Source organism: Echiichthys vipera (assembly GCF_963691815.1).
Source record: "Echiichthys vipera genome assembly, chromosome: 10".
Classification (NCBI taxonomy): domain Eukaryota; kingdom Metazoa; phylum Chordata; class Actinopteri; order Perciformes; family Trachinidae; genus Echiichthys; species Echiichthys vipera.
In genome coordinates this window covers 23,196,665-23,220,956 of record NC_139835.1, presented here as the reverse complement: position 1 = coordinate 23,220,956, position 24,292 = coordinate 23,196,665, and the positions used below count along the sequence as shown (strand labels likewise).

Genomic DNA, 24,292 nt, shown 5'->3' with positions numbered 1-24,292 from the left:
ATATTACACAGCAGTTCAAAGTGAAGTGAGTGTGTTATGCTGACAACCCCATTAACCTACTCCCTTTCCCGGAGGATCATCCATCACTGCTGATGATCTAAGATAGCGGCTCTGAGATTCAGTTTCCAGTTTGAGGGTGTTTCTTCTTTTCAGGCCAGCAGGATTACGTTCTCTGGCTATTAGTCCAAAACAGGATGAATGCAATGGTGAAATGTTTGTTGAACGATATGGCATTGTTTATTGCATAATCTGGCATGTTTATAGGCTGACTCCCAGTGTTATGATGGGTTTTGTACAGTAACTGTTGATGAATTGGTTATATTCTCCGCATAAGTGGGGCAGACTGCTCATTTCATGATGTTTTAATTGAAGGGATTAGTCTTCACTATGAGATTTACTATATATTATCTAATAGTCTATGCAAGTATGTGAGTGGGAGTGACATTCGTGAAGCTGTCTCTAGAATCTGTCACCATCTCACCTTAACATACAAATGAAATTTATTAATTATTCTTTAAAATGTATATAGAGTTATATATCATGGCATAGTTGGCTATTTTGCTGCTCTTAACGTTTCCCTATGATATACTAGTTATTTAACATTGACAGATTATGAGACAATGGATCCCTGGGAATAGACATGTAAATCGGGCCCCATCCCTTCCACCTAAGAGCAAGAGCATGAATTGAAAAAAAAGAGATCTCTTAGAATCTCTGTAGTTGCTTTGTGTCCCTTTGTGATTGTTGTTTTTTCAATCTATTTGTGGTGACTTTACATCTCTTTGTGGTTGCTTTGCATCTCTTGGTGCAGTTTTATGTCTCTTTGTATTTATTTTGTATCTCCTTGATTATTGGACATTTGCATTTTGATATTTTCATCTCTTAGTGTTAATTTTGTAGTTGTTTTTGTATCTTTTAGTGTCATTTTGCATCTCCTTGTGGTTGTTTTGCGTCTCTTGGTGGTAATTTTGCATCTCTTTCTGGTAATACTTGATCTCTTTGTGGTCAATTTCCATCACTTTGTGGTCACTTTGGTTTTCTTTGTAGTTATTTTGCATCTCTTTATAGTCACTTCATCAACTTTCCACCAAGAAATATTATCAGTCACTTCCTGTAAGGCTTCTTCAGTAATCCACCCATGGTGATTAAGAGGGAGGTTATGGGTTCTATTATACTTTAGCTGCACGTCCTTTGATGAGGTTGTAAATCCTTGATGTTCTCATGTATTTGCCAGTGTTAGAGTCACCAGCAGAGATGCTCTCAGGAAGAATTTGGATTCAAATACTCAATCATTATGTCCCTCCATATTTATCAACACAAACACACACAAGAGTCTTTGTGGCTTAGCAGTTTTTTTTCCTGGATAGCTAAATGTCAATAGTTTTCCTTTGTAATGTAGTTGATTGATTATCATGACTGTGACTGGATTCGTTCCTAAAGCTTTATTCATTTTGCTCTGGAAATACTAATAAGTCCCTTAGCGGTGTGTGGGCCAAAAGGCTGGGCTTTGGATGGGTTGTCATGGGGCAGAGCCAGTGTTTGCTTGTTCTGGAGTTTAAAACGCACTGCCAGAAGTTTCCTAATGTTTCATATGCTCTGAGCTCCTCTCCCTCTGAGCCAATCTCACTTGCGCTTTATCGGAAATATTGAGGGAAGAATCAAAACAAATGCAGTTTTGATAGGAAACACATAGCTGGAAAAGCAAAAGGGTATTTTTCAAATCCAGGGCTTTCCCCTCTTTCACTGTCAGTGTCTGTTTTGGCATCTGGCAGCTGCTGGCAGTATTCCTCTTGCAAAGTTCCACTATTTCATTTAATGCTGAAATATGAGCCAAGGGCATGCTGTAGAGAGTTAAGTACAAACCATAATCGAGGCAGAAAGTCCATATTTTTAAGCCTAAGAGGGGTAGAGGTTTTGGCCCCCATAGACTAATTTGTGACATCTACTGCATAAACACGATAGAAACAGAGGAAATCGAATTGAATTTATGCATTTTATCTTCATTCTGTCTTGATTTAAGAAAGGCTTGAATTGTGGGATATACATATTTAAAAAACAAACCACAAGGTAGTAAAACAGGGCTTCATTTTACAAACCTGCATATCTTTCTATTACCACTGTTCACCACACATCATTCAAATCTGCATTGGTGTGGCAATTTATTGTTTTAGGTGTTTCAGGCCAACTGTCAGACATAAGTCACACTTCTGCACTCATCTGAGTTTTAGGGCGCACTCACACTGTCCTTCCGCACCGCGACCCGGGCTTTAGGGTACTTGCCCCCCCTCCCTCTCCCCCCGCGCCCCAGCCCCGTTTGTACTCACACTGCCTGGGCCGGCCAATGCTTCTTGCTGTCCATACGCCATCACGCCGTAACACGTCACACGCATTGATCGCGTGTGTGTGGCTTTGTTTACAAATCTTTCCATAGACCTCAGAGTTTTTGTGCGTCTTGTCGACTGTTTTTGAATATTTTCATTGACCAAATCTGCAGTAAACACTCCACCTCCGCATCACACCAACGTGAACCTTTCACCGCCATTGTTGTTGTTGTTAAATGTCCGCGCATGGTCCGTCCTTCTATTTACATGTCCGAACAGGCGCACATAAACACTGTTAGCATGCCTGTTACCAAACTGTTAGCATGCCATGTTCTTGGTCTAGGTCGACGGCCACATAGCAGATTCAAGTGATGAGAGAAAAATAAGCAGAGTTAAAAGTTAACACAAGCTAGCAGTTATTTTAGCCAATAATGTTTGAATTTGCTTGTTGTTCAACACTTGGCCTATGGCAAATTTACTGATTACTTCTTACAAAAAGTAATGCATCACTGTGATGAATAACTCTTGAATGCCGATTATGATGCTTGGAAGTGGCAGATCCTTAATGTGTGTAACTGACTCTCCATAAAAGTAATGTTCTTAAGCCACCAACAATAAAAAAAAGTGTTAAAAAGCAACAGGTATTCCTTCTATTGTTATGCTTGCTTAAAAGTATTCACCATTATTAGCTTCCAGTAAAACTTACACCTCGGCAGAATTTAAACCAGCAGCATCTGCTTTGACTGCATGGGCGTTTGAAGTGATGAACGACCGAGGTGCAAAATAGAAGCACTTCTGTTACTCTATGAAGTCTTGCTTTTAAGGCCAAAAAATAAAGGACGGAGAAGAAAAGTTTGTTTGAGGGTTGTTTGTTGTTTTATGCAGTATTTCCTTCCTTTTTATTACTTTTGATTTTGATTTTGTGGTTGATGTCCTTATGTATTCATCCTCATTTTTGTGACGTTGTTTTTGTGGCATTTGATATATATTTGGAACTTAAGACGTATAATATTAAATGACATTTTCAATGTAATCTTGCATGAAAAAGCACAGTGCTCTATTTGATGTCATTAGAAGCTCTGAGACTGTTTTTTTGTCAAACACTTGCCACCGAAAGCTTGGTTTTATTTTTTAAGTAGTTGCATTGGATTAAAGTGTGCAGAAACTTTTGGGCCTTCTTGCAACTTACTGTCCCTGACTATGGTGATACTCTCAAAATCAACAATCAACGGAACAGTTGTGTCTTCTCCTGCCTCCCCAGTGAGACGTCAGAACATGAAAGTCCGTATCAACGCCACAGGAGACACCATCGTGATGAAGTTTTTGCGTCCCAATGCTGACACCAAGCTTGAGGGTTACATCCTGGGCTACGGCAGCAGCATGTTCTCCAAACAGTTCATTCAGCTTCCTGAGAACGGGCAGCCATATGAGACTGAGTTCGGTAAGAAAAGGCTGTTGTTATGAGTGTTTGCAAAGTTCCACTTAGAGATGAGAAACTGCTAATTATGAATACAATATGTGAATTGTATTTCGACATGTTTAGTCATTGCTAAAAATAAAAAAAAAGACATCTGTGGAAGAGATGTAACCTCTAGTTTTTATCCTCTTGTGTGTTTAGATGCTGAGCCCAAGTACCTCATCGCTGTCCAGCCCATCCCAGTCAATGAGGTGAAAAAGCAGTGCAAAGGTAATGCAAGAATTTTATAGGGGAACACATCATCATCAAGGTGGCATGATAAAAGTGAGCACTGGGGCACTGAGGTGGAGGTAAAAGCAAAATTTGTTCTCAGGTAAAGTGGAACTGCAGAAGCCACTGCATCTGGTCATTGGGACAGTAACGCCCACCTCAGTTCTCCTGTCTTGGGGGACCCTGCTGAAAACTCCTTATGAAGCCAACGTCATGGATGACTGTCTTGAGGATGGGTGAGCTCACACACACACACACACTCGTACGCACGCACGCACGCACGCACGCGCACACACACACACACACACACACACACACACACACACACACACACACACACACACACACACACACACACACACACACACACACACACACACATTTTAAAGAACTTGATTGTCAGGCCATAGGACTGATGTATGTTGGCATGGATGCCAATCTATAACCTGAGTCCTTATTTGTTTACATTTTGTCAATTTGCCAACATTAAAAGTATGCAGAATTAGCTAATATTCAATTAGTTTGTATTGCAATGTATCCATGTAAATACAGACAAAGACAGCTATCACTGCAGTACTGTGATACTGAAGGAGTATTTTGAGAGTTGTTTTGCGGCAATGTGGGCACAATCTTTTTTATGTTGTTTTCTTATTTTTACATGAATTGCCTCCATGAGACAAAGTTATACAGATATGTACAGATAACTGTCACAGTGTCAATACTGAAGAATACTGTAAGAGTAATAAGAGTACTGGAGTCATTTTCTATGTAAGTCACACAGAGTGTAAAAATAGGTACATCATGCCTGTGTGTTCTGATTTGACTGAGTTATGCCTCAGAGAAGAAGGAGTAGGAATTCTGATGCCATTATTTTTGAGGCAATCTGGGCGCTGGGGGTTTTAAAGCACCTTAACTGCCTCCATGAGACAGCAGATAGCGGATTCTGATTGTTTCTGTGGCTTTTGCCTCCTTTTAATATACTTTTTAGTGATCTGAATACTTCTTCTACTGCTTTCAAACCTGTACCAAGACATGAATGATAGAGATGCACAGATGTATTAAAAAAGTTAATCACAATTATTCATGGAGACTCAATTTTCAGCCTTTTCATGACATGTGCGCTGGCTGTATTGTAGTTTTAGTAAGCATATACACAGATAATATAAACTCCCTCTTCTTCCCACACACAGACATGCAATTGTTGCAGAGACTCTGGTATAACTGCATAAACAGTAAATGATTCCCTGAAGTCTCTCAGATTTCTGAACATTGGATCCAGGACATCCTGTGAACACAGGTGTTTAGGAGAATAGTCCACCCACACAACATGTGAACACAGTTTTCCTTCTCTCAGATGAATATAAAAGCCATTTTGGAAGCATTTGATAGAAAAAAAAATCCTACTCTGCTTGTTGGATCTAGTCCTGTCTTGGTTTTATGTATAATGTTAGTTTCACATGTGTCTTCTGAATAAAAGAATAAATGCATGCATCAAAACCTATTCTGACTGTACGTGTACTTCTAGATATTTTTTGACCTGGATGTGTAAGTTTCTTAATAGTTTTATCTTCATATTCTGTTTTTGCTCCCTCTTCGGCAAAGACACTACACGGTGCGTTATCGTGAGAGGAACAGGAAGTGGAACTACCAGACCTGCCCAACTAGTGACACAGTCATTGACCACCTGAAGCCCAACGCAGTCTATGAGTTCGGTGTAACGTCCAACTCTAAGGATGGCACTGGAGTGTGGAGCAAGCCTGTCATTCACAACATCAGCTCAGGGGGCATAGAGGGTATGTGTGATGGTTGTTTTTCACGATATACCAATTGTAAAAAAACAAACCTCTTACTACGGCCGTGACGAAAAGGCAACAGACAGTTAACATCAGTCAGAATCAACGGAAAATCCATGCAATGTTAGTCATGTGTATTTCTGACCACGTGCATATGTTTTGTGACATATATATGTTTAAATATGTAGCTCCATTTTTAATCATCATACCTGATCATTGATAATCAGTGTCAGAAGAAATCTTGTTGAGCTTGTTCAGCTCCAGTCCTATTATAAAGTGGAATCTGTCATTCTGATCCCCAAGATTTATGGGGAAAAAAATTATGCAAAAACTTCTGCATAATTTGTTTGTGAATAAATCTATTTGATCACACATTAAGGGAACAGCACTTTTGCTATTTCAGCAGTGTTTTCATGTGACTACATAATGGCAGTAGGAAATAAAAAACAGTATCATTGATAATAAAAACAGTCAAAATAATCACTGTGACTCCCCATAAACGCCTATAAATTGACTTGTGGCAAATTGCATACTCTCTCTGGTGAGATTTTGTGACAAATGAGTAGTATGAGGCATGGAGAGGCATCTTTAGTGCTCTATGGCCATAGAAAGGAATTGAATTGCTTCGTATTTCTATCGGCAAGTCGTGAAATTCATGAGCTAAATGATAGTCCAAAACTCAGTGTGACACACTTTACGGTCCTACTGACTTGTGTTGTCACCATAACAACAACATTAAGTCTTGAACTAGTCCAAAGAAAACAGTTTAATCTCCCTTCTATTTTCATTCTATTTCTATGGCCTCTCTCTTCCAGATAAAATGCATTTTGAGCGAGAATGTGGTTTTGCAATGTGGTTTTGTTTAATTCCTTCATTTTCTATTGCGCTGATTTCTTTCCTGATTTTTGTCTTGTGTCATGTTTCTAGAGAAAGCCATCAGGAAAATCTTTAAACGCCCCGTCAACCCTGTGGTATGTACTGGACACGCTTAATTTCTAATCCAAGCAAAACCAAAGCATTAGAACTAATATTATGAAGCTGTTTTGTTGTAGATTTTCTTACTTTGGAGTTTTTTATTAATATGTGAAATGAAATAGGTTCGACAGTACAGATACTGCACAGCCACCTTTAGCTTGGGTAACTTAATTTGTACCCGTAGATTTGGTTCGATTTTGGAAACAGGGTGTTTATTTGGAACAGGCAACATGCTTTAGAGTCCGTGTTGTGCACTTCACTTTAGTGAGCTTACGCTATTCACAGGGTTGTTTGCCTCATTAGTTTTCCATCCAACTGCTCAATGGAAACAGTACCAGTGCATCCAGGACCAGCCAAGCCAAGGAAGCAGTCTGTAGCTAGATAACTTCTGGAGTGGAATGAAATTGAGAAAAAAAAAAGAAGATGAGAAGGCAGGATAGAGGGGGAAGGATCACAGTGTGGAAATGAGTTGAGAGGAGAAAGGTGGCACTGATTTACTGACAGTGGAGAGCCGATGTTTGCCGTGTTCCTGGCTCAGCACTCGTAAAACATCACAGCTGTTGAGAATCAGCCACAACATTTGCCCTTCCAAAGGGAAACTTCAAATAAGCCTCTCAGCAGTGGCTTTACCAATTTGACATGGAGTAGAGGGCCTAAGACTTGTGAAACACTGGGAAAGAGGAAGAGAAAGAGATGGCATTAAGGTCAAATGCTAACACTTTGACTTGTTATCATTACAAAGACTAATGACCAATTCCTCCCCTTGTCTTTTTGTCTTTCATCCTTCAGAAACCTTTAACGCCAGGTCCGCACTCCTTCCCCCTTTCTCCTCGCCATGGTAAGCCAATAAAGACATACTGCTCAACTCACTGAACTCTTTTTTTTATACAGCAGCAGAATTTTCATAACATTCTGTGATTTATTGCTGCTCAGAAATGTTTGTTTCAGCCGACCTCCCTGACCCATGCTTTAAGACTGGAAGAATCTTAACTATAACCTTTGATTTATTGTTTTTACAGAACAGACCTCATCAGATCCAGTCTTATTTTTTTTTTTTAATTCACAATTATCATTTTCCTGTTTTTTTGCAGGTGCCAAGTTTTCAAACTGCATGATTACGGACTTTGCACAAAATATTACAAATCAAGAAAACAAAGAGAACAATGAACACAAATCAATCCACCACAAAGTATTTGTGCCAGTTAGAATCTATGGCCTGGACCAAGGCCCTAAAATTTGAGTAATACTGTCTGTGCGTGGTGCTTAAGCAGTGGATAGTTTTGTAATTGCAACTTTTCTTCCTTCCCCTTCTGTCAGATTTGTCTTGGATCTTGTGTTTTCACCTTAGGCTTGTGTTTTAATGTTAGAGCTCACAGCTTTAACTGTATTGATTTACTCTCACTGTTTTCATCAGTGTCAGGGAGCTGTTTTTAGCGAAAAAGCTCCAGAAATCTACTATCTACACTATCTACTCAGCACAAAACAGCAGAAACATAATGTTACCGACTAGCCGGTGAACGAAGTTTAGTATCTGAGAGAGCAGATATTTCCTTCAGGAGTTAGTGAAGTCCTAAAAACAGAGCTAAAATAAAAAGGAAAATGATTGGACTTACATTGCCGGAAACAACTCTTCATCATCATATCAACTTAAAGGGTGTTACTATGTTAACGTTGTGTTTACAGCTTGTTTCCGCCGCCCCCATGTGGCCAACAAAACCTGAGATGCCAGGTTTAGATATTGTATGAAGAAAAAACAGATAAACATTTTGCTGCTATAAAATACAGAAATATAATGCAAGGGGCATTGTTTCCTCCAAATAACAGTTTTTCTCTGTTGTGAAATAGGTGAATGAACATAATTCCTTGACCTTTTCATTTCACTTTTTTTTCAGGACTATGAGGACATCTTACGTGTGACTTAAATTTCTCCTCCCTTGTATTTTCAGTTCTCCATAACAGGACCCAGGGCAGGCTGCCCCTGTCCCGGAACATATCCCTAAAGACAACTCTTGGTAATAACTTTTCTGACCTGAAGTTGAGTTCAGAGGTCAAAAAAACACTCTTGACCTTACATCTGACCATTCTACCTGACTCCTCCCTCACTATCCTACTCATTGTTAACTGCAGATACAGCAGTTTTTTTTGTACATTCTGCAGGACATACAGTAATAACTTCTCTTCCAGGTATACTAACATACACTATATTTCTCAGCTCCCACCACAACTACTAGACAGGAATCTATGTCGACCCCTGGACCCACACTGCCTGTGGTCACCAAACAGCCAATCGGTAAACAGTAAATCATGGTTCTTTTTGAAAAAGCTTTATGGCTCTCATCCAGGCTGTATGCAGTCATAGACTTGGCGGACTGTAATTTAAAAGGCTGTCAATGCTTTACAGTGTCCTTTGTAATTAGTTGCATGAGTAAGTGTAGCATGATCTGAGTGAGCACAGGAGCTAGACCCTTCCAGTGGAAACCAGTTTTGTCTGCTGTTAGGGATGTAATGAGCATAAGGCAGTTGGCCTTGGCTGCATGGCGATATAGCAAACCGGCAAAGCTCACAGGGATTCTTAAATAATGGTTTCTAGGTTCTGCTGTGTATGTATTTTATTTTTTACAGTGACTGATTTGCGGAACCCTGTTAGGTGCTGCTCAGTCAAATAGTACAAAACCGATCAGTCATATCTCAAATATTCAGACTGTCTCTCATTTCTTTTAATTTCAGTTAATTTTCATCGATTATTCATCGCCATGTTTGCGGATTACAAACCTGAGGCTTTTGCTTTTAATGCAGCACAGGCGGTGGTGTGACGTCTGCATGATAGAACTGCATGCACCAAACATTCCTCTCTCGCACAGGAACTCAAGCAGAATTTGTACCTTCTTCTATTCCTGTATTACACTGTATCTATACATCCCTTTCTGCAACATGTATATTTCTTGTTAAATAAAGCTAGAGTTTTGCCATGCCTGTGTCCCAGTTCAGGGCATGGATACGTCTGAATATAACCAAAGAGACCTGTTCAATTTCAAAGGCTCCTCCAAATACAGCTTGCATTTGAAGGATGCACTGTTGTATTATTTGCAACCAGCATTATACCACAATCCACTTAGCAACATCAGTTATTCACTGGGGCATTCGTGGATCGATTTTGGAGTATCCAGCCCCTGTATTGAGACACAGGTATAGTTTACATTTCTTATTCTTATATAGGAAGCCATTTCAGGAAAGAATCATCTGGCTGTTAAGTTGAGTAGAGGTACTAAAGGCCTAGAATGCCATGTTCAATATTTTCTTTCCTGTTGTTTCTCTCTCTTCCTTGATCAATTCAGAATGGTCCATCAAAATCCCACAGCTAGCAATCAATCAGGAACTATTAAACCCTCATGTGTCATAGATTCTTAGAGGCACAACCAATGGATTTGGATGGTCGTCGCTCACAGGAGTCCTGGCCCCAGTAGCTGAGTCTGTCTGTAGTAACACGGCTGTTACAATGCAAATGCCTCCATATGGTCCTCCTGCCTTTGAAATTGGACCCCCTCTATCAGACATGTGCCAGGTAGAGGTTATTACATAACCTGTGCTTTAGTCCAAGATTAGCTCTGTGAGTTCTCAGGCCAGTAGCTGTTGGCACTTGTACTGATCTAAATTTCAGCTGTTCACTAGCTGCCTTTATGTCTTGCTTTATAATTTTCTAGACAATAAAATAACATATTTTTTGTTTCATTTTGTAACACAACCTTTCCTACAGAATATTATCTTTGAAATTATATTTCACAGCACAGTATTGTGGCTTCATTGCCATATTTTCTCTCTTTCACACAACCCAGGAGGAGGAGACCTCTCCAGATCTGTCTTGCCTCCTTTCCTGGAGGTTCCATTAGCTCCCAAGCCCCGTCCTGCACTACACATTACAGCCACCATGGCTTCTGTGCCAACCCCCCCAAAAAATATAGAGAAACATGGAGAGCATCCTTTGAGTAAATCACTACAAAAGCCCCAGTCCCAACCTCATGCAGAACCTCAACCAAACACCAAGCTCCAGCCACATTATTGGCCACCACCAAATCCCCAAACCCAGAAACCTCAACTAAAGCTTGGGGTGAAGGCTCAGCCACAACCCCCCGAAAAAACTTTTTTCCAAACTAGACCCCAACCTCAACCAACATCCCTGCCAATACTCCAAACTCAACCACAACCCAAACCAATATACCAGCCCTTACCCTGGACCCAAACACAACCCATATCCCAGCCCATACCCCAGATCCAACCAACCTCCTTGCCGATACTACAAATCCAACCACAACCCCAGCCAACATCCTATCACAGACACCAGACCCAACGTCAATCACACTCAACATCCCAGCCCAAAATCCAGACAAAACCTCTCTCACAACCCCAATCACCACGACAGCACAAACTTCAGACCCAACGTCAGTCACAATCTCAGCCAAATGCATATACCCAATTACAGCTTCAAACCACAACCCAGATCCAGGCTGAACCACAACCTCAACCAACACTTAAGCCCAAACACCAGGCCCAACCTCAAACCCAACCAAATTCAAAGACTCAGACTCTCCCTGAAGTTCAAACACCTCTCCAGTCCATATCTGCGGCACATCCTCTAACACCACAACCAGCACTCAATCACAAACCTCAGACCCAACAAGTACTACCAAAGTTTCCCATCCAGCCCAAACCTCAACCACAATTTCGATCTACAACTCAGCCACAAACGCAAACACAACCTCAACCAAAGACCAACCCACAACCTGAGCCACAACCTCCACTTAAAACCGACCCCGAGCTGCAGTCTCAGGCCCAACCAACACCTAAACCAAAGTTAATTATTTTCCAACCTGAGGACAAAACACAATTTCACCCAAAGAGCAAGCCCAAGGCCAAAACGCAGCCCCAGCCAAAGAGCCAACCCAAAGTCAAAACACAGCCTCAACCAAAAAGACAACCCAAGCCTAAAACACAGCCTCAGCCAAAGAGCCAACCTAAGCCTAAAACACAGCCTCGACCAGAGAGCCAGCCCAAGCTCCAGCCCCCAACTCAAACAAAAAAGCAGACAAAGCCTCAAAAATCCCCTCAACCCAAAAAACAACCCAATCCTCAACAAAAGCCCCAAACAAGGGACCACCAAGAACTTCAGCCAAAGATTCAGCCATGGCTCCAAATGCAACCCCCAACAAAGACCCACATATCTTATTCTCAACCTATTCCCCTACCACAACCTTTACCAAATACCCAGACTCATTCCCCGCTTGAAACTCTATCCAAGTCACAACCTCAACCTGGGCCTCAATCTCAGACCAGGACCTACTTTGATCCCACCAAGGTCACGCCAAGGCAGGCAGTCCCTACGGGTAAAGACCCTTCTTTTTGCCATCAACAATCCACACAATGAAGTATTAAGACCTTATCTAAAATTACATTTTAAAAGGGGCATATCTATTAAGATTTTTAAGGAAAAGTTGTCAAAAAACAGGTAGATATTGTTATTGGCAAAATCTGATTAATATATTCAGCATATTTTTTATTTAGGTACTCGGTAAAACAATTTGCTCTTCAGAGATATTATTATTAACCATCATCTTGTGTTTCAACAAATAAGAGTAGGATATGCCCACTTTTAAAAGTCAAAAATATATTCACATTATCTTAGATAAAAAGTGAGTTTTCTTTCATGCAGCTCCTAGTCCACCCGAAGAGGGCAAGCCTCTGCCAAGACCTGCCCTGGCTACAGAGAAGTCTGGTAGTTACAATCAGGGTAAACACCTTGACAAGTTTGTCCCATAACCATCTGTGTTTTCGTCAAGTCACGTGGAACCCAGTGTTTTCAGTTGTACTTCAAACCATTGGATGATATCACTGCTTCCCCATCTCCATCTCCATGCTACCACCCTACACACCCCACCCCATCATTACCCCTGCCTCCATGTTTGCCTCCATTTGTAGCCAAGCACACTCACCTCACCCCTGCCCCACTCACAAACAGAGCAGTCTGGCTGGCTTTCAATCTCATTTATGTCTCTCTGTCATTTCATTCAGTGTCCACTCTTCTACATTCTTTTCACAGATGTGCTCTAGCATTTATTCCATCTAGGTAAAGCCGTCAAGCTGTCGGAAGTGGATTATCCCTAACCTCCCCAATTGCCTTTCTGCTCCTCTAGGTACTGGCGTTGTCAGACCATCCATTGCTGAAGTCCCTCGTTCTCCCATTAGCTCGTCAGTTTCTCCAGCAGGAAGAAACACCAGTCCATCCCGCACCCGCGTTCCTCCTCATTCCACTCGTAACAGTGGCAGACCAATTTCTCCATCCAAGACATTCACCTCCTCTCACAGCTCCAGCACACCTGGGGGTAATGGAGAACTCACTTCCCTTCTTCTCATTCCCTCTTCTCTAGTAGCCTACTCAGGTTATCCTCTCCTGTCAGCACTCTCTCATGCTCTCGTCTGCAGCTGTGCATCTTCAGAAGAAGACAAACAAAACTCATCTCTTGATTTAGCACATGGACTGTGATAGAATGCACACAATAGACATTTGGATGCTTGTGCCTTTCTCTCTCTCTCAATCTTCAGCTTTTCCTCCTTTCACAGTCCATATGCTCTCCACGCTTTGCCACATATGCTCAGTGTGTATTTCACAGTTTTACCACGAGCAGCAGTGGCGTCTCTTGGGTCAAGATTGTTAACATGATTTACAGCCCCACTTGCTGGCCGGGTGGGAAGTCTGGCCACAGCACTGGCCAGGACACTCCAAATTTTACACCAACCATGCCAAGCCAAGCACTGTGCAGACAGTACAGCCATCATAGCCAACCTTTCTTCTTCTTTCTCGCACTGTCTCTTTCTTTTTCAAACACACCGGCACACTCCCCAAAGAGTCATAGAAGAACAGAGTGAGAACTGTCAAATGATAGAATTTATGTTTTAAACTCATGGCAATTCCATTTGTATATCCAGAACATCTGTAAAACCAGGTTGAATACACAAACAAGTCGCCAGCTTTATTCTCACTGACATGAGACATAAAGAAAAGTAAGAAAGAAAGACAACAGACATCTTTTCTTTCTCACTTTCCTCTTACCTGGCATTTGTTTTTCAGAACAGTGACAAAGCATTTGATAACAGCTCCTTTTCTCCCTCCAACAGCCGATGGTGCGCATCATAGGGGCAATGCCCTTCCTAAACCTGTGGTGTGGTCCAAAGAGAAACCTGGTAAAGACAAACCAAGATAATCACCTTTCAGCGTTCCTCACTCACTAACCTTAGAGGCACTGTTATGGCCAAGTCCACACAGTGTTTTTGTCACAATCCTCTCATGCTTTATCATTTTCAACTTGTCTGTCAGTGTGGTGTTTTGTGCCTGGTTGTGGTCTGTGTTGTCCAATAGTCCCAGTAGCTTAATCTTGACTGAGACTGAAGCCGTATAATTCTAATTTTGGCATGTACCTGTCCTCTCCGCAATGTTTAGTCTACAGCACATATGGACCTGTAATCGGGAACCGGTCTGAATTAGTTTGAGAATAGCTTTAGCCTGCTTGTTGTGAAAGGTGAATGTGGTTTGTCCTTTTTTTGGTCAATCACATTTTTTCCATTCTGCCAGGCAGGCTCAGTTAATTAAAGTAATTGAATCCATCTCAAGCAGTAATGCAAACCATGTCTGGACCACATGTATTAATGGTGATGCTCCCCTCACTCCTTGTTGTTTGGAGTTGTGAAGAGAGGTTGTGCTTCAGTCCCATGTCACAGCTGGTGTGTGTTATTTCTGGAAACTTTGACAGTTTCAGAGGTCTTCAAGGAGTCACATGGCTCTCTGGAAGCAACTCTACAGAAATTAATAGTAATTTTGCCTGCCACCCTGCAAAAACATATAAGCGCGAAGCTCCTAATGACTGTTTGCACCTTTCTGAAAACCTACACAAAGTTCACCTTCCTGTCCACATAATTTAAATGACATCCAACAAGATATCATTATTACTTCTTATACTTCCCAGCACATTGCAACTTTGCATTGTACACAACAGCTGGTACAGAGTTTGCTTTTGGCATGAATTGGAGCGAGTCCTTGACAGTTTTATAGAGTTCAGTTTCACATTGGCATTTCAACTTGAATTTCTTTCAAAGCTATGCTTATAGTGGACTGCAGGTGTGTAAATGGACAGTGTCCATCCATGAAACCCATGCATGAAATCCAATGATGTCTTGCAAAAGCAACAAACCCCAGTGATGTGAGACACTGGTATGTGTTTCAGTGGGAATATTTTTCTGGACCGAGCGTAAGTCTCTGTGTTTTGATTGCATCTATTTTCACATTTTTGCCCTGAAGATGAAGTTATCTGACAAAAAACAGTGCTCACACCGCTGTTGCTGTTTTACATCACGGTACTGAGACTGAGGCCTTTGGTACATCAGAGACTCTGCCTGCTTTTTGAGGGCTTCATTGTGTGGCAGCAAACCAAACACAATTGCTGTAGAAATTGTAGAAAATGTAGAACGGGGACCAGATCATATTTTATGCATTGTAGACATACTATGGACATGTATATTGTTGACATCACATCTCATCATATTACATCAGGTTGACTCTGTTCCCATTTCCTGCCCAGTTAAGCATGACATCACTCTTTTGAGCTGTCAGTTCTTTACTTCACGTACCCCCGTCTTTTCTATTTGTATATCTTGAGACTGGCATTTAAATTACTGCTTGAGAATATTGTGTAATTTTCTGTATGAGCATATGTTTGCCATTAGTTTTCAGTTATGTGAGTCAGAGGCCCTCCTTGAATGTATTCTCAGTGTTAACCAGTGAGACTTGTCGGCAGATGTTGTTTTAGTTCATCTTGATAGCCTCAACTATTTTCTCTTGGGAGCAGATGCCAGAGATCACTGATGTATGCCAACTCTGGGAGGTCAGCTCCAAGGGAGGACATGGATCCAAGAGAAATATTTTAGAGGTGTTTTGGCCTTAACAATTGGGCAATTACAGAATCTTGTTGACTGAGTGACCATTGAGATAACTAAATGACAAATGGCGAAGGGAGTGGATGCTCTGGAAATGAACCCAACCATTAAAATGAATTATCTCTAAGCAACTCGGATATGAAACATGTAAAGGAAACTGAATGTGTCAAACATCCCAGGGCTTAACCACCATATCACAACAAAAAAAAATAGGGAGATAATGCTTGTTTCAAACCTTAAATCATTTCAGAACCCTCATTTTAAGATATCTAAGTTTGACAGTTCCTATCTAAGGTTTTCACCATGAATCCCAGCTCTTCCTTGTGATTACTTACACTATCCAGTTCACTAAACCCAATTCATTCCGTATGTTCATTAAAGCAGTTTACAATAAAACTGATCTGGTCTTCATCATCACAGCTTGGCTTACTTTTTTATTTTATTGTTTTCTCCATGGTGAAGGAATTTGGTGGAAAATTTGCTGGTCAAACAGCTTCAGATCCAAAATATTTTTTCACAGAAGGCAGTCAAAATCACACAGTTGTATGTATGCAAAAGTTGTTGAACCTGCTAACGACTGTTCGTTTTGGATTCACCAATGAGTTTTAAATTCCTCAGTTATTCTTTCTGGGATTTTTGGGTGAGTGGTTAAAGCACCAGTTTATAGTTTCAAGGTTATTGAACACCGACATGGTTTTCATTAGTCAAAGACCATGGCGATGCTCTGTGGCAGCACTTCACAAAGTGACTCTCCAGCATTTCACATGCAATCTGCTTGGCTTTTATGTGCTTTATTGTTGCTTGTATTTTATGTCCATGTTGGTACATTTAATTTGTTAAGCACACATTATTACTGTGGTCCTCTGAGCAACTAAATGTGTTCCTCTTTTTGAAGTGATAAACTTGACCTTCTTTCAGCATTATTGCCTATTAAAATAACCAAACGCTTGTTTTCAGTGCCGACCAACTATTCTTTTTTAATGTGATTCTTAATCTAAAATGGACTCTTGTTTCCCAAAAGTCCCTGCAGTCCTGCGTCCCATTCCTGTCAACAAGAGACCCAACCTGGTGGGGACACCTAATGACCATGGTGAGGGCAACAGTGATCACTGCACTGACCACTGAACACTGCTGCACCTTGTCCTGTATACTGCAATTCTTAAGCTTTTTTTAACAGCTGAGGCTAATTTGTTTTCTCTCTGATAGTTAGATGGGACCATTGACACAACTTTCATGTCTGTGTAGTAAATATGAAGCTACAGCCAGGTACTGGTTAGCATAACTTAGCACAAATACTGGAAACAGGGGGAAGCAGCTAACTCTGCTTTGTCCAAAGGTAACAAAGTCTGCCAAACAACAAGAGTCCAGGAAGTCACTGCACCCAGCCAATAAATAGTCCTTCACAAGGGAGTGTTTCTAAGTTCCCAGGGTCTCATGTTCCCCAGCTTAATACCATCTTAATATGACGCATTAAATAGACCTTTAAATGGTTTTATCTTCTCACTAATGTTTTTCTCTAAATCAAATGTTCAGTGTATATTTTCCTGGGTCAATATGTTGAAATCTATGTTGGAAGGGTCCATTTAGCTCTGTCCAAGACATTTGTGATTGGTTTAAAGAAATACAAACAAGTCATTGCATTTTCCCCCCTGTGCACGAATGATAAGCCAGTGTGGCCTCGCAATGTAAGACTAACTTATGTTTTACTCAATATGCCCTCAAATTTGACACAGCGTTTTCCCTATTTTTTAACATTTATATCTCTACCTTGGTTGGATAGATTTTTACCATTCAAATTGCAACTGAAACACAAGCTTTCCATTACCATATACTTTCAATTTTGGTGACATAGGACCATGGGAACAAAGGGATGATCCCCCTAACAACAACCCTGGTAGAACCTTTTTTAGACCCTTTTTTTGCATGTGTGAAGTGTTAACTTCAAGGTGCCGGGAGCTGGATTGGTCAGAGCTAGGCTAGCTATTTTCCCATTTCCAGACTGTTCCGACTTTATTGTACAGGCGGGAGAGTGGTTTCAATCTCATCTAACTCTTGGCAAGAAAGCAAATATGCATATTTCACCAAATGCCTAACTATTCCTTTAAATTTCACCTAAAGACACAAAGGACATGGCTTGCTTACTATATTGACATTGAACCTGAAACAATGGACCTAACTGCCTTTGACATAATTGCTAAATGAGCATTGCATATTTTTATCTTGAATATTACATGTTATTTTTCTGTTGCTGTTGCTAAACTCCATCTTTCTTGCTAGTGTGAAATCCCTCTTGTATATTTATTAGTCCCACATGAATCTTAAACTTTAGTTCCACATTTTTCCACAAAGCCAAGTAAGTCACGTCTGCAAAGCCTCTATGCTCTCCGTTATAGTCTGAGGACTACTGTCTTAAGCTATATTCTGCAAATAAAAGAGTGCTTCCATCTCCTAAAATAGCTTGCAATGAAATGTAAAGTGTTTACTAATGAACAAAACAGCATTCTTAACATTACAGCTCATCTCATCAGTCTTGTTGCAAAGTCTTTTTTTTCTCTGGACTTTCTTGTGCATGGTTCTGAGCATCTGGGCATCTTTGGTCTCAGCAGATGTATTCTGGCGGACCTCTTTCCCCTTTAAAGAGCACAAGAGATATTACTCAACAAGCAATCTCTGATCTTTCAGCAGCCAGAAAAAGGCCACTGAGTTGCTCAGTGAGGATGGCCAGAGCAGATGGATCACAACTGTGTATGACTATGAGTCAGATGATGAGGGAGAAGAACTGATCTCTTCTCCTCCTCCTGCTGCTTTCTGTCCTCAGATAAACCCATGGACCTGAAACATGGAGGCAAGGAGTCCATCTTGAAGCCATTCCCTCCAGTCACAGCCAAGCCCAAGCAAGAGCGCCGGCAGCAGCAGACAACCACCTCTGCCCCTGCAGTAAACAGTACGAGTAACACAACTTATACATAGTGGCTTTTATATCTGCAGGCAAAATTTGTGTACATCCCTGAATATGAGAAAACCTGATTGAAAAGGCTTTTGTCTTTGAGTAACTGCCTGCACGTGATAATATTCAGGAGATATTTGTGATGGAACATGGAGGCGTGTATAGTAGCAGGTAAAGAAAGAACATTTTGAATACTAAGCAGACAAAGAGCCCAAGCTCAGGCTGGAGCAATGCTAGGCTGGCTGGTTGTTGACCTGGGCCAGAGCTGTAAAAACGAGGACAAAGAGAGCTGCCAAGAACTGCTGGCTCATCAAACTAACCCCAACTCTTCTCTCCTGTGTCCTTTTCAGCCAGCCGTTTTGACATGAATGAAAACTCTTCCATATTCAGACCCTTGCCTGCGTCTGAGGTAGACATCATGGGCAAGAAAAGATTTGTAGGTAAGACTTCATCATGGCAGTTTTACATCTCCACTTCAGTTAAAAGCTTCATCATCGAAATCATCAGCTCTCTATCTCGGTATGTCAGCATGCATAACTAAAAGAGTGAAAAAGATGGTGTGCATTAATGAGTAACTGCCGTTTTTATTGTCCTTGTCTGCAGCTCCTCATGTGATCTACAAGACAGATAAAAAGCCAGATGAGCCCTGCTCCATCACCTCCTCCCTCTCTTACTTCCCCGATGAGGAGGGCAATGATCAGAACGTGACTGGTCCTCCCCGTGTTCCTCCCTCTAATCTAACTGTGGTTACAGTGGAGGGCTGCCCGTCTTTCGTCATTCTTGATTGGCAGAAATCTGACAATGAAACCAGAGGTACGGTAAAGACAAATGAAGTTGTCTGACATTTTTTAAGTACAGGGACAGGACTGGGGTTTAAAGCCTTATTCAGCGATGCTCTTGGCTTCCCTATCTTCCCTTGGGTCTGTGAGCATCCAGGTCCAAATTGTGTGAAGATGTCATGTGTCTACATTCATGAAAGCAAGTTACGTATGTTAATAGAACCACTTTCTTATAAGCCCTACTTAATAAAGGGTTGTAATTGACTGCAACTAAAGGTTGTAATTAGGTTATAACTTATGGTTATGGATCATTTATTAATACTTTAGAGATATGTAATAAACTTTCAGACAGTGTTTGGGTTTCCTTTTGGTTGGTGTTAATCCCCCTCCAAATAAAAAATATATCAATCCCTTTATTGTTCGAGTCAACCCCTCCAATGTGCCATTAGCCCATTTATCAGGAGAGGAGCCAACATTGAATCCATGTTAACTACTTGTTAGTATTAGTTGTGTCATTTTGAGCTGTTCACAGTTGACATTTGTGTTAATAACAGCACACTGATATTCCTTTCCCTTCCGTCAGAGTATGAAGTTGTATCCACCACTAAAGGACCAAATGGGGAGGAGGTGTCTGTACTGACGACCAACCAGACGCATACAGCCGTGGAGAATCTCAAACCAGAGAGCAGGTTTGTGACTCAGACATTATGTCAGAGAGAAAAAAAACAGATGCGCTACTCTAAAATATATATTTTTTACTTCTTGCAGTTGGTCAGATGCTCTTACTACGTAAAGTTTAAGAAATCCTCACAGGTTTACATTACCATAACATTGCCCACAAGGTTCCATGTGGCGTATTTGACCTTGAGTAGCGTTTTGTCTATGAGTGGGTCCCCTGTTTTGTGTACAGTATCTCGTGAATGACACGCACGCCCACGCCCACGCCCACGCACACGCACACGCACACGCACATGGGTGATATGATGCATATTCCTGCCAATGGTAGCACACTATTCCGCTGATCAACAGGTGGCGGCAACATGTCAAGACAGACTAAAATGCTCCAACAACGGCAGTGAAGAAGCTTCTTCTTGCTAGTAAATATGGATGTTAACAATAAGAACAGTCAGGTTTGCAAGGGGAAAATTACTTTCTCGTGTCTGTTTAGAGCTCAAGAATACACACACATATTCAGAGGCTGGAAGTCCTCGACGCAGCAGTCCGGGTTTGATTCCCACCTGCGGCCCTTTGCTGCATGTTGCCATCTCTCTCTACTGTTTCCCTTTCACTCTTCAAGATGTCCTATCAAATTAAGGCATGCAAAGGCCAAAAAACAATCCTAAAAAGAATACATACAATGTGTTTTGGTGAGCCCCACTCAGTGTACACATTGCTTTTGTTTGTGTATAAGAAAACTCCACCGGGCATCTTTAACAGATACTTTATTCTTGAACTGCTGTGAATTATGTTTGTTTTTTGCAAATACAAAATGGCCAAGGCGACACAAGCGTCAAGGAAATCTGGGCGGAGAGGTTCACTGAGTTTTTAATTACAACTCAGCATCTGGAGTCTCAAAACTCCCCAGAACCCTCCTCTGGGCTGGGTTTGCTGGCCCCACTATTGCTATGACATCTGAATCCAGCACGTGGAATAACCATCAGCTCTGTGTGTGTGTGTGTGTGTGTGTGTGTGTGTGTGTGTGTGTGTGTGTGTGTGTGTGAGACCCATTCTTAGGTTTTAAAGGCATGAAAATATTATGCGTCCCAGTCCCAGGGAGATTGGGAATTTAGACTGAAAACTCCTCAAGACTATGCTCTTTATTACCTTTTTTCTGTTTTATTTCAGTTATGAATTCACAGTAACACCAAAGAATGAGCTGGGAACAGGACCCTCCAGTGATCCTGTGTCTTTTAGCACAGAATCAGGTACGTTGTATAAAGCATATAATCCACTAAAGGCATACCAGAGGAAATGCCTGATAAACCCTGGTTGTTTGCTCCGAGAGAAGACACTGTATAACATTGCTTTAAATCTCAGAAGGTGGGCTATTAAGCATTTGTTAGTGTAATGATTTCAACATGGCACTGGGGTCTGACTGATTAAGACTTAAGGGTCATGTCAGCTCATCAGATCCTGGTCCTCGGAGGCTCATTTCTAACAGAGGCATATCATCCACCTGGATGGGGAGCACTCTGAACAAAGCTACATTTGCACCATTTGTAAATCAGCTAGTGCAGCCCTGAGGTGATTAAATGTTTTGTTTTAAAACTCACAATGACAACCCTGAGAGGGGAATGCTTTGCCTAATTGGCCTTCTGCCCTTTTGCAATCAAAGCCCAGCCTTTTGGGGCCACATATTGTAACTACTATGCCAAATGGGCTCTGATACTACACAAGTCTGGGTTTGTCTCGCACAATGATTCAGACAAGTAGTCTTATGATTGTGTTCATTTTAAGTTTTACGGATGACGTTATTCATCGCAATTTTCTCTCACGTTTGTAGCGGATCCACGAGTGAGCGAACATGTTTCAGGTTAATATTGTCTTTTTCTCTTCTTATCTCATCTGTTCAAGAATTAATGTCTAACCTTTTTAGAAAGTTTAACCTTCATTCATTTTGGATCCTGTTTATACAGATAACAAACACTATATAATGCATTTTCTTCTAATGGTTTTTTTCACAGGCAAAGATGCCATCTGGACTCAGTTCCCATTTAAATCCGATGAGTACTCTGAATGCAATGGAAAGCAGTATGTGAAGAGAACCTGGTACCGAAAGTTTGTGGGCATACAGCTTTGCAACTCCCTGAGATACAAGATCTACCTGAGTGACTCTCTCAATGGTAATTACAGACATTAGCAAATAAAAAACATTAGCAAATAAGAAAGCTGCTTAGGGCCCCCCAAATCACTTTTGAAAATGCTTTATCTCCAAAAAAGGTAGCTCTGTGGGAATATATTGTGCATTATTATAAGAGGTTACATCTTTATGGCATACTATACTATGACTTTTTATGATATACTATACACTTGGAACAACTGAAGTTTCCTGAAGAAAAATAACATAGACTTGACCATTTACTCACCAGTTCAATTTCATGTCAATATGAACTTTCACATTGAACATGAATAATGTGATCAGATATACTTTCATAGTCAGAAACCCACTTCCTCTGTCCTCTCTGTAGGAAAGTTTTACAACATTGGAGATCAGACAGGGCACGGTGAGGACCACTGTCAATTTGTGGACTCTTTTCTGGATGGACGAACCGGCAGCCAGATGTTTGCTGACCAGCTGCCAAGCAGGCCAGGTATTTTGGTTAACCATAACCAGTAACTGATCATTTTAAGTCTTTAATTATGTAGCTATTTATACTCTCCTCTGTCTTTGTATTGTACCAGGATTTTATAGAGCGATGAGACAGGAACCTGTCCACTTTGGAGAGATTGGAGGGAAGTCACACGTCACTTATGTAGGCTGGTACGAGTGTGGCACACCCATACCTGGGAAGTGGTAAGACCTCACAGGGCTGTCCAGGAAGAATGAATCCCTTGGTGGGACGGAAGAAGACGATGTCTGGCTAGGCCTGGAGGGAGGTGGTGCCTTTCTTAATGTAACTATGGAGACTGTAGATGGGTCTGTTTGTTTGAACTCAGCCTACTCTCCCAGGTATGAACCTGTACAGGACTATTAGGTGTCACAAAACTCTATTGAGAGCATTTGTAACATTTGTCTTAATTTCTCTATTTATCAAAAATGCATTCAACAAAGGAATGCAGGAGTTTGATTGTTGAATATACCGTAATTACAGAGAAAATGTTGGGAAGCTGGCTCCCAAAGTGTTATAACTTGTATGATATTATTTATCAACTGGGATCGTTATTGAATATTCTGTGTGTGCTCGGGTTTTTGAGATGACAAAGTAAAAAATATTCCCAATACATGCATGTCAGTGACATATTTTGTCATTTGTATACAGAAAGGTGCCAATCATACTTTCATTGTACATTTGGACTATGTAAAATAAAAGTACACACAGACATGCAGAATTGACCTTCTGCTGGCCCTAAGGGATTATTAGCAGTTGCAGTTTGCACAGTATTAAACCTTTGTTTATATATGTATATGGTGTGAAATACAGTATGTATACCAGGGATCATATAATTTGATACATTTCATGTAGAAGATCAAATGGCGTTTAACCAAATTGTTGTGAGAGAGCCAAAGCTTTGCCAAAGTCGTTTCTATGGGGTCACTTGGAGAGATTTATGTATTTTTGAATGCAAGTGCAGTCTTGTGCTTTATTTTATAAAATAATAAAATATATATAAAAATATAGAGACTGAGCTTCAATGTGGAATTGACAAATAAACTACATAATTTATGTTTGTGTTCAAACTTACAACAAAGTGTACATAAATCATTGGAAAGAAATTGTCAGGTTTTTTCCACATCTGTCACGACTGCAATTGTTTTGGATGCAACATGTATGTTTTTCAGCAATAAATCTTGTTTTTATATTTACTTATATCCATTTCCTTTTGACTTAATTGACTTGCATGGTAAAGGTAAGCTAGACGTTTTGGGAAATATTGCAGTTTTTTGCTTTCTTGATGAGTTAGATGAGATGATTAATATGCACGGAATCAGCTAGCTATGCTCTGAAAAGAAAGCCTGCCAGCTCCGCTCCCTAATTAACACATATTTAGTTTGTTCAATACGTATAAAAAGTATACAAGTATACAAGTGTCACCATTTTTGGGGACCAGTTGCAAGAGAACCAGTAGGGACTCATACATACAAGCATACA

General features: G+C 40.8%; 1 protein-coding gene across 4 annotated transcripts in view; it reads left to right on the top strand.

Annotated features, from left to right (window-relative positions):
- abi3bpa (ABI family, member 3 (NESH) binding protein a) overlaps nt 1-24,010 on the top strand; it is a 28,101-nt gene extending 4,091 nt beyond the window's left edge. Inside the window, exons 2-23 of one of the 4 annotated variants that reach the window (XM_083921709.1) lie at nt 3,583-3,762; nt 3,940-4,008; nt 4,112-4,244; nt 5,611-5,801; nt 6,729-6,772; nt 7,566-7,614; nt 8,723-8,788; nt 8,989-9,066; nt 10,610-12,154; nt 12,481-12,558; nt 12,962-13,150; nt 13,944-14,009; nt 16,777-16,845; nt 18,574-18,699; nt 19,053-19,142; nt 19,306-19,515; nt 20,065-20,170; nt 21,327-21,406; nt 21,985-22,014; nt 22,166-22,324; nt 22,670-22,792; nt 22,884-24,010. In XM_083921709.1, the coding sequence (XP_083777835.1) occupies nt 3,583-3,762; nt 3,940-4,008; nt 4,112-4,244; nt 5,611-5,801; nt 6,729-6,772; nt 7,566-7,614; nt 8,723-8,788; nt 8,989-9,066; nt 10,610-12,154; nt 12,481-12,558; nt 12,962-13,150; nt 13,944-14,009; nt 16,777-16,845; nt 18,574-18,699; nt 19,053-19,142; nt 19,306-19,515; nt 20,065-20,170; nt 21,327-21,406; nt 21,985-22,014; nt 22,166-22,324; nt 22,670-22,792; nt 22,884-22,999 (3,797 nt within the window). In that variant the 3' untranslated portion in view covers nt 23,000-24,010. The remainder of the gene's footprint in view (nt 1-3,582; nt 3,763-3,939; nt 4,009-4,111; nt 4,245-5,610; nt 5,802-6,728; nt 6,773-7,565; nt 7,615-8,722; nt 8,789-8,988; nt 9,067-10,609; nt 12,155-12,480; nt 12,559-12,961; nt 13,151-13,943; nt 14,010-16,776; nt 16,846-18,573; nt 18,700-19,052; nt 19,143-19,305; nt 19,516-20,064; nt 20,171-21,326; nt 21,407-21,984; nt 22,015-22,165; nt 22,325-22,669; nt 22,793-22,883) is intronic. The other 3 variants (XM_083921710.1, XM_083921711.1, XM_083921712.1) reach the window with 3 other exon arrangements.
- Nucleotides 24,011-24,292: the final 282 nt, after the last annotated feature.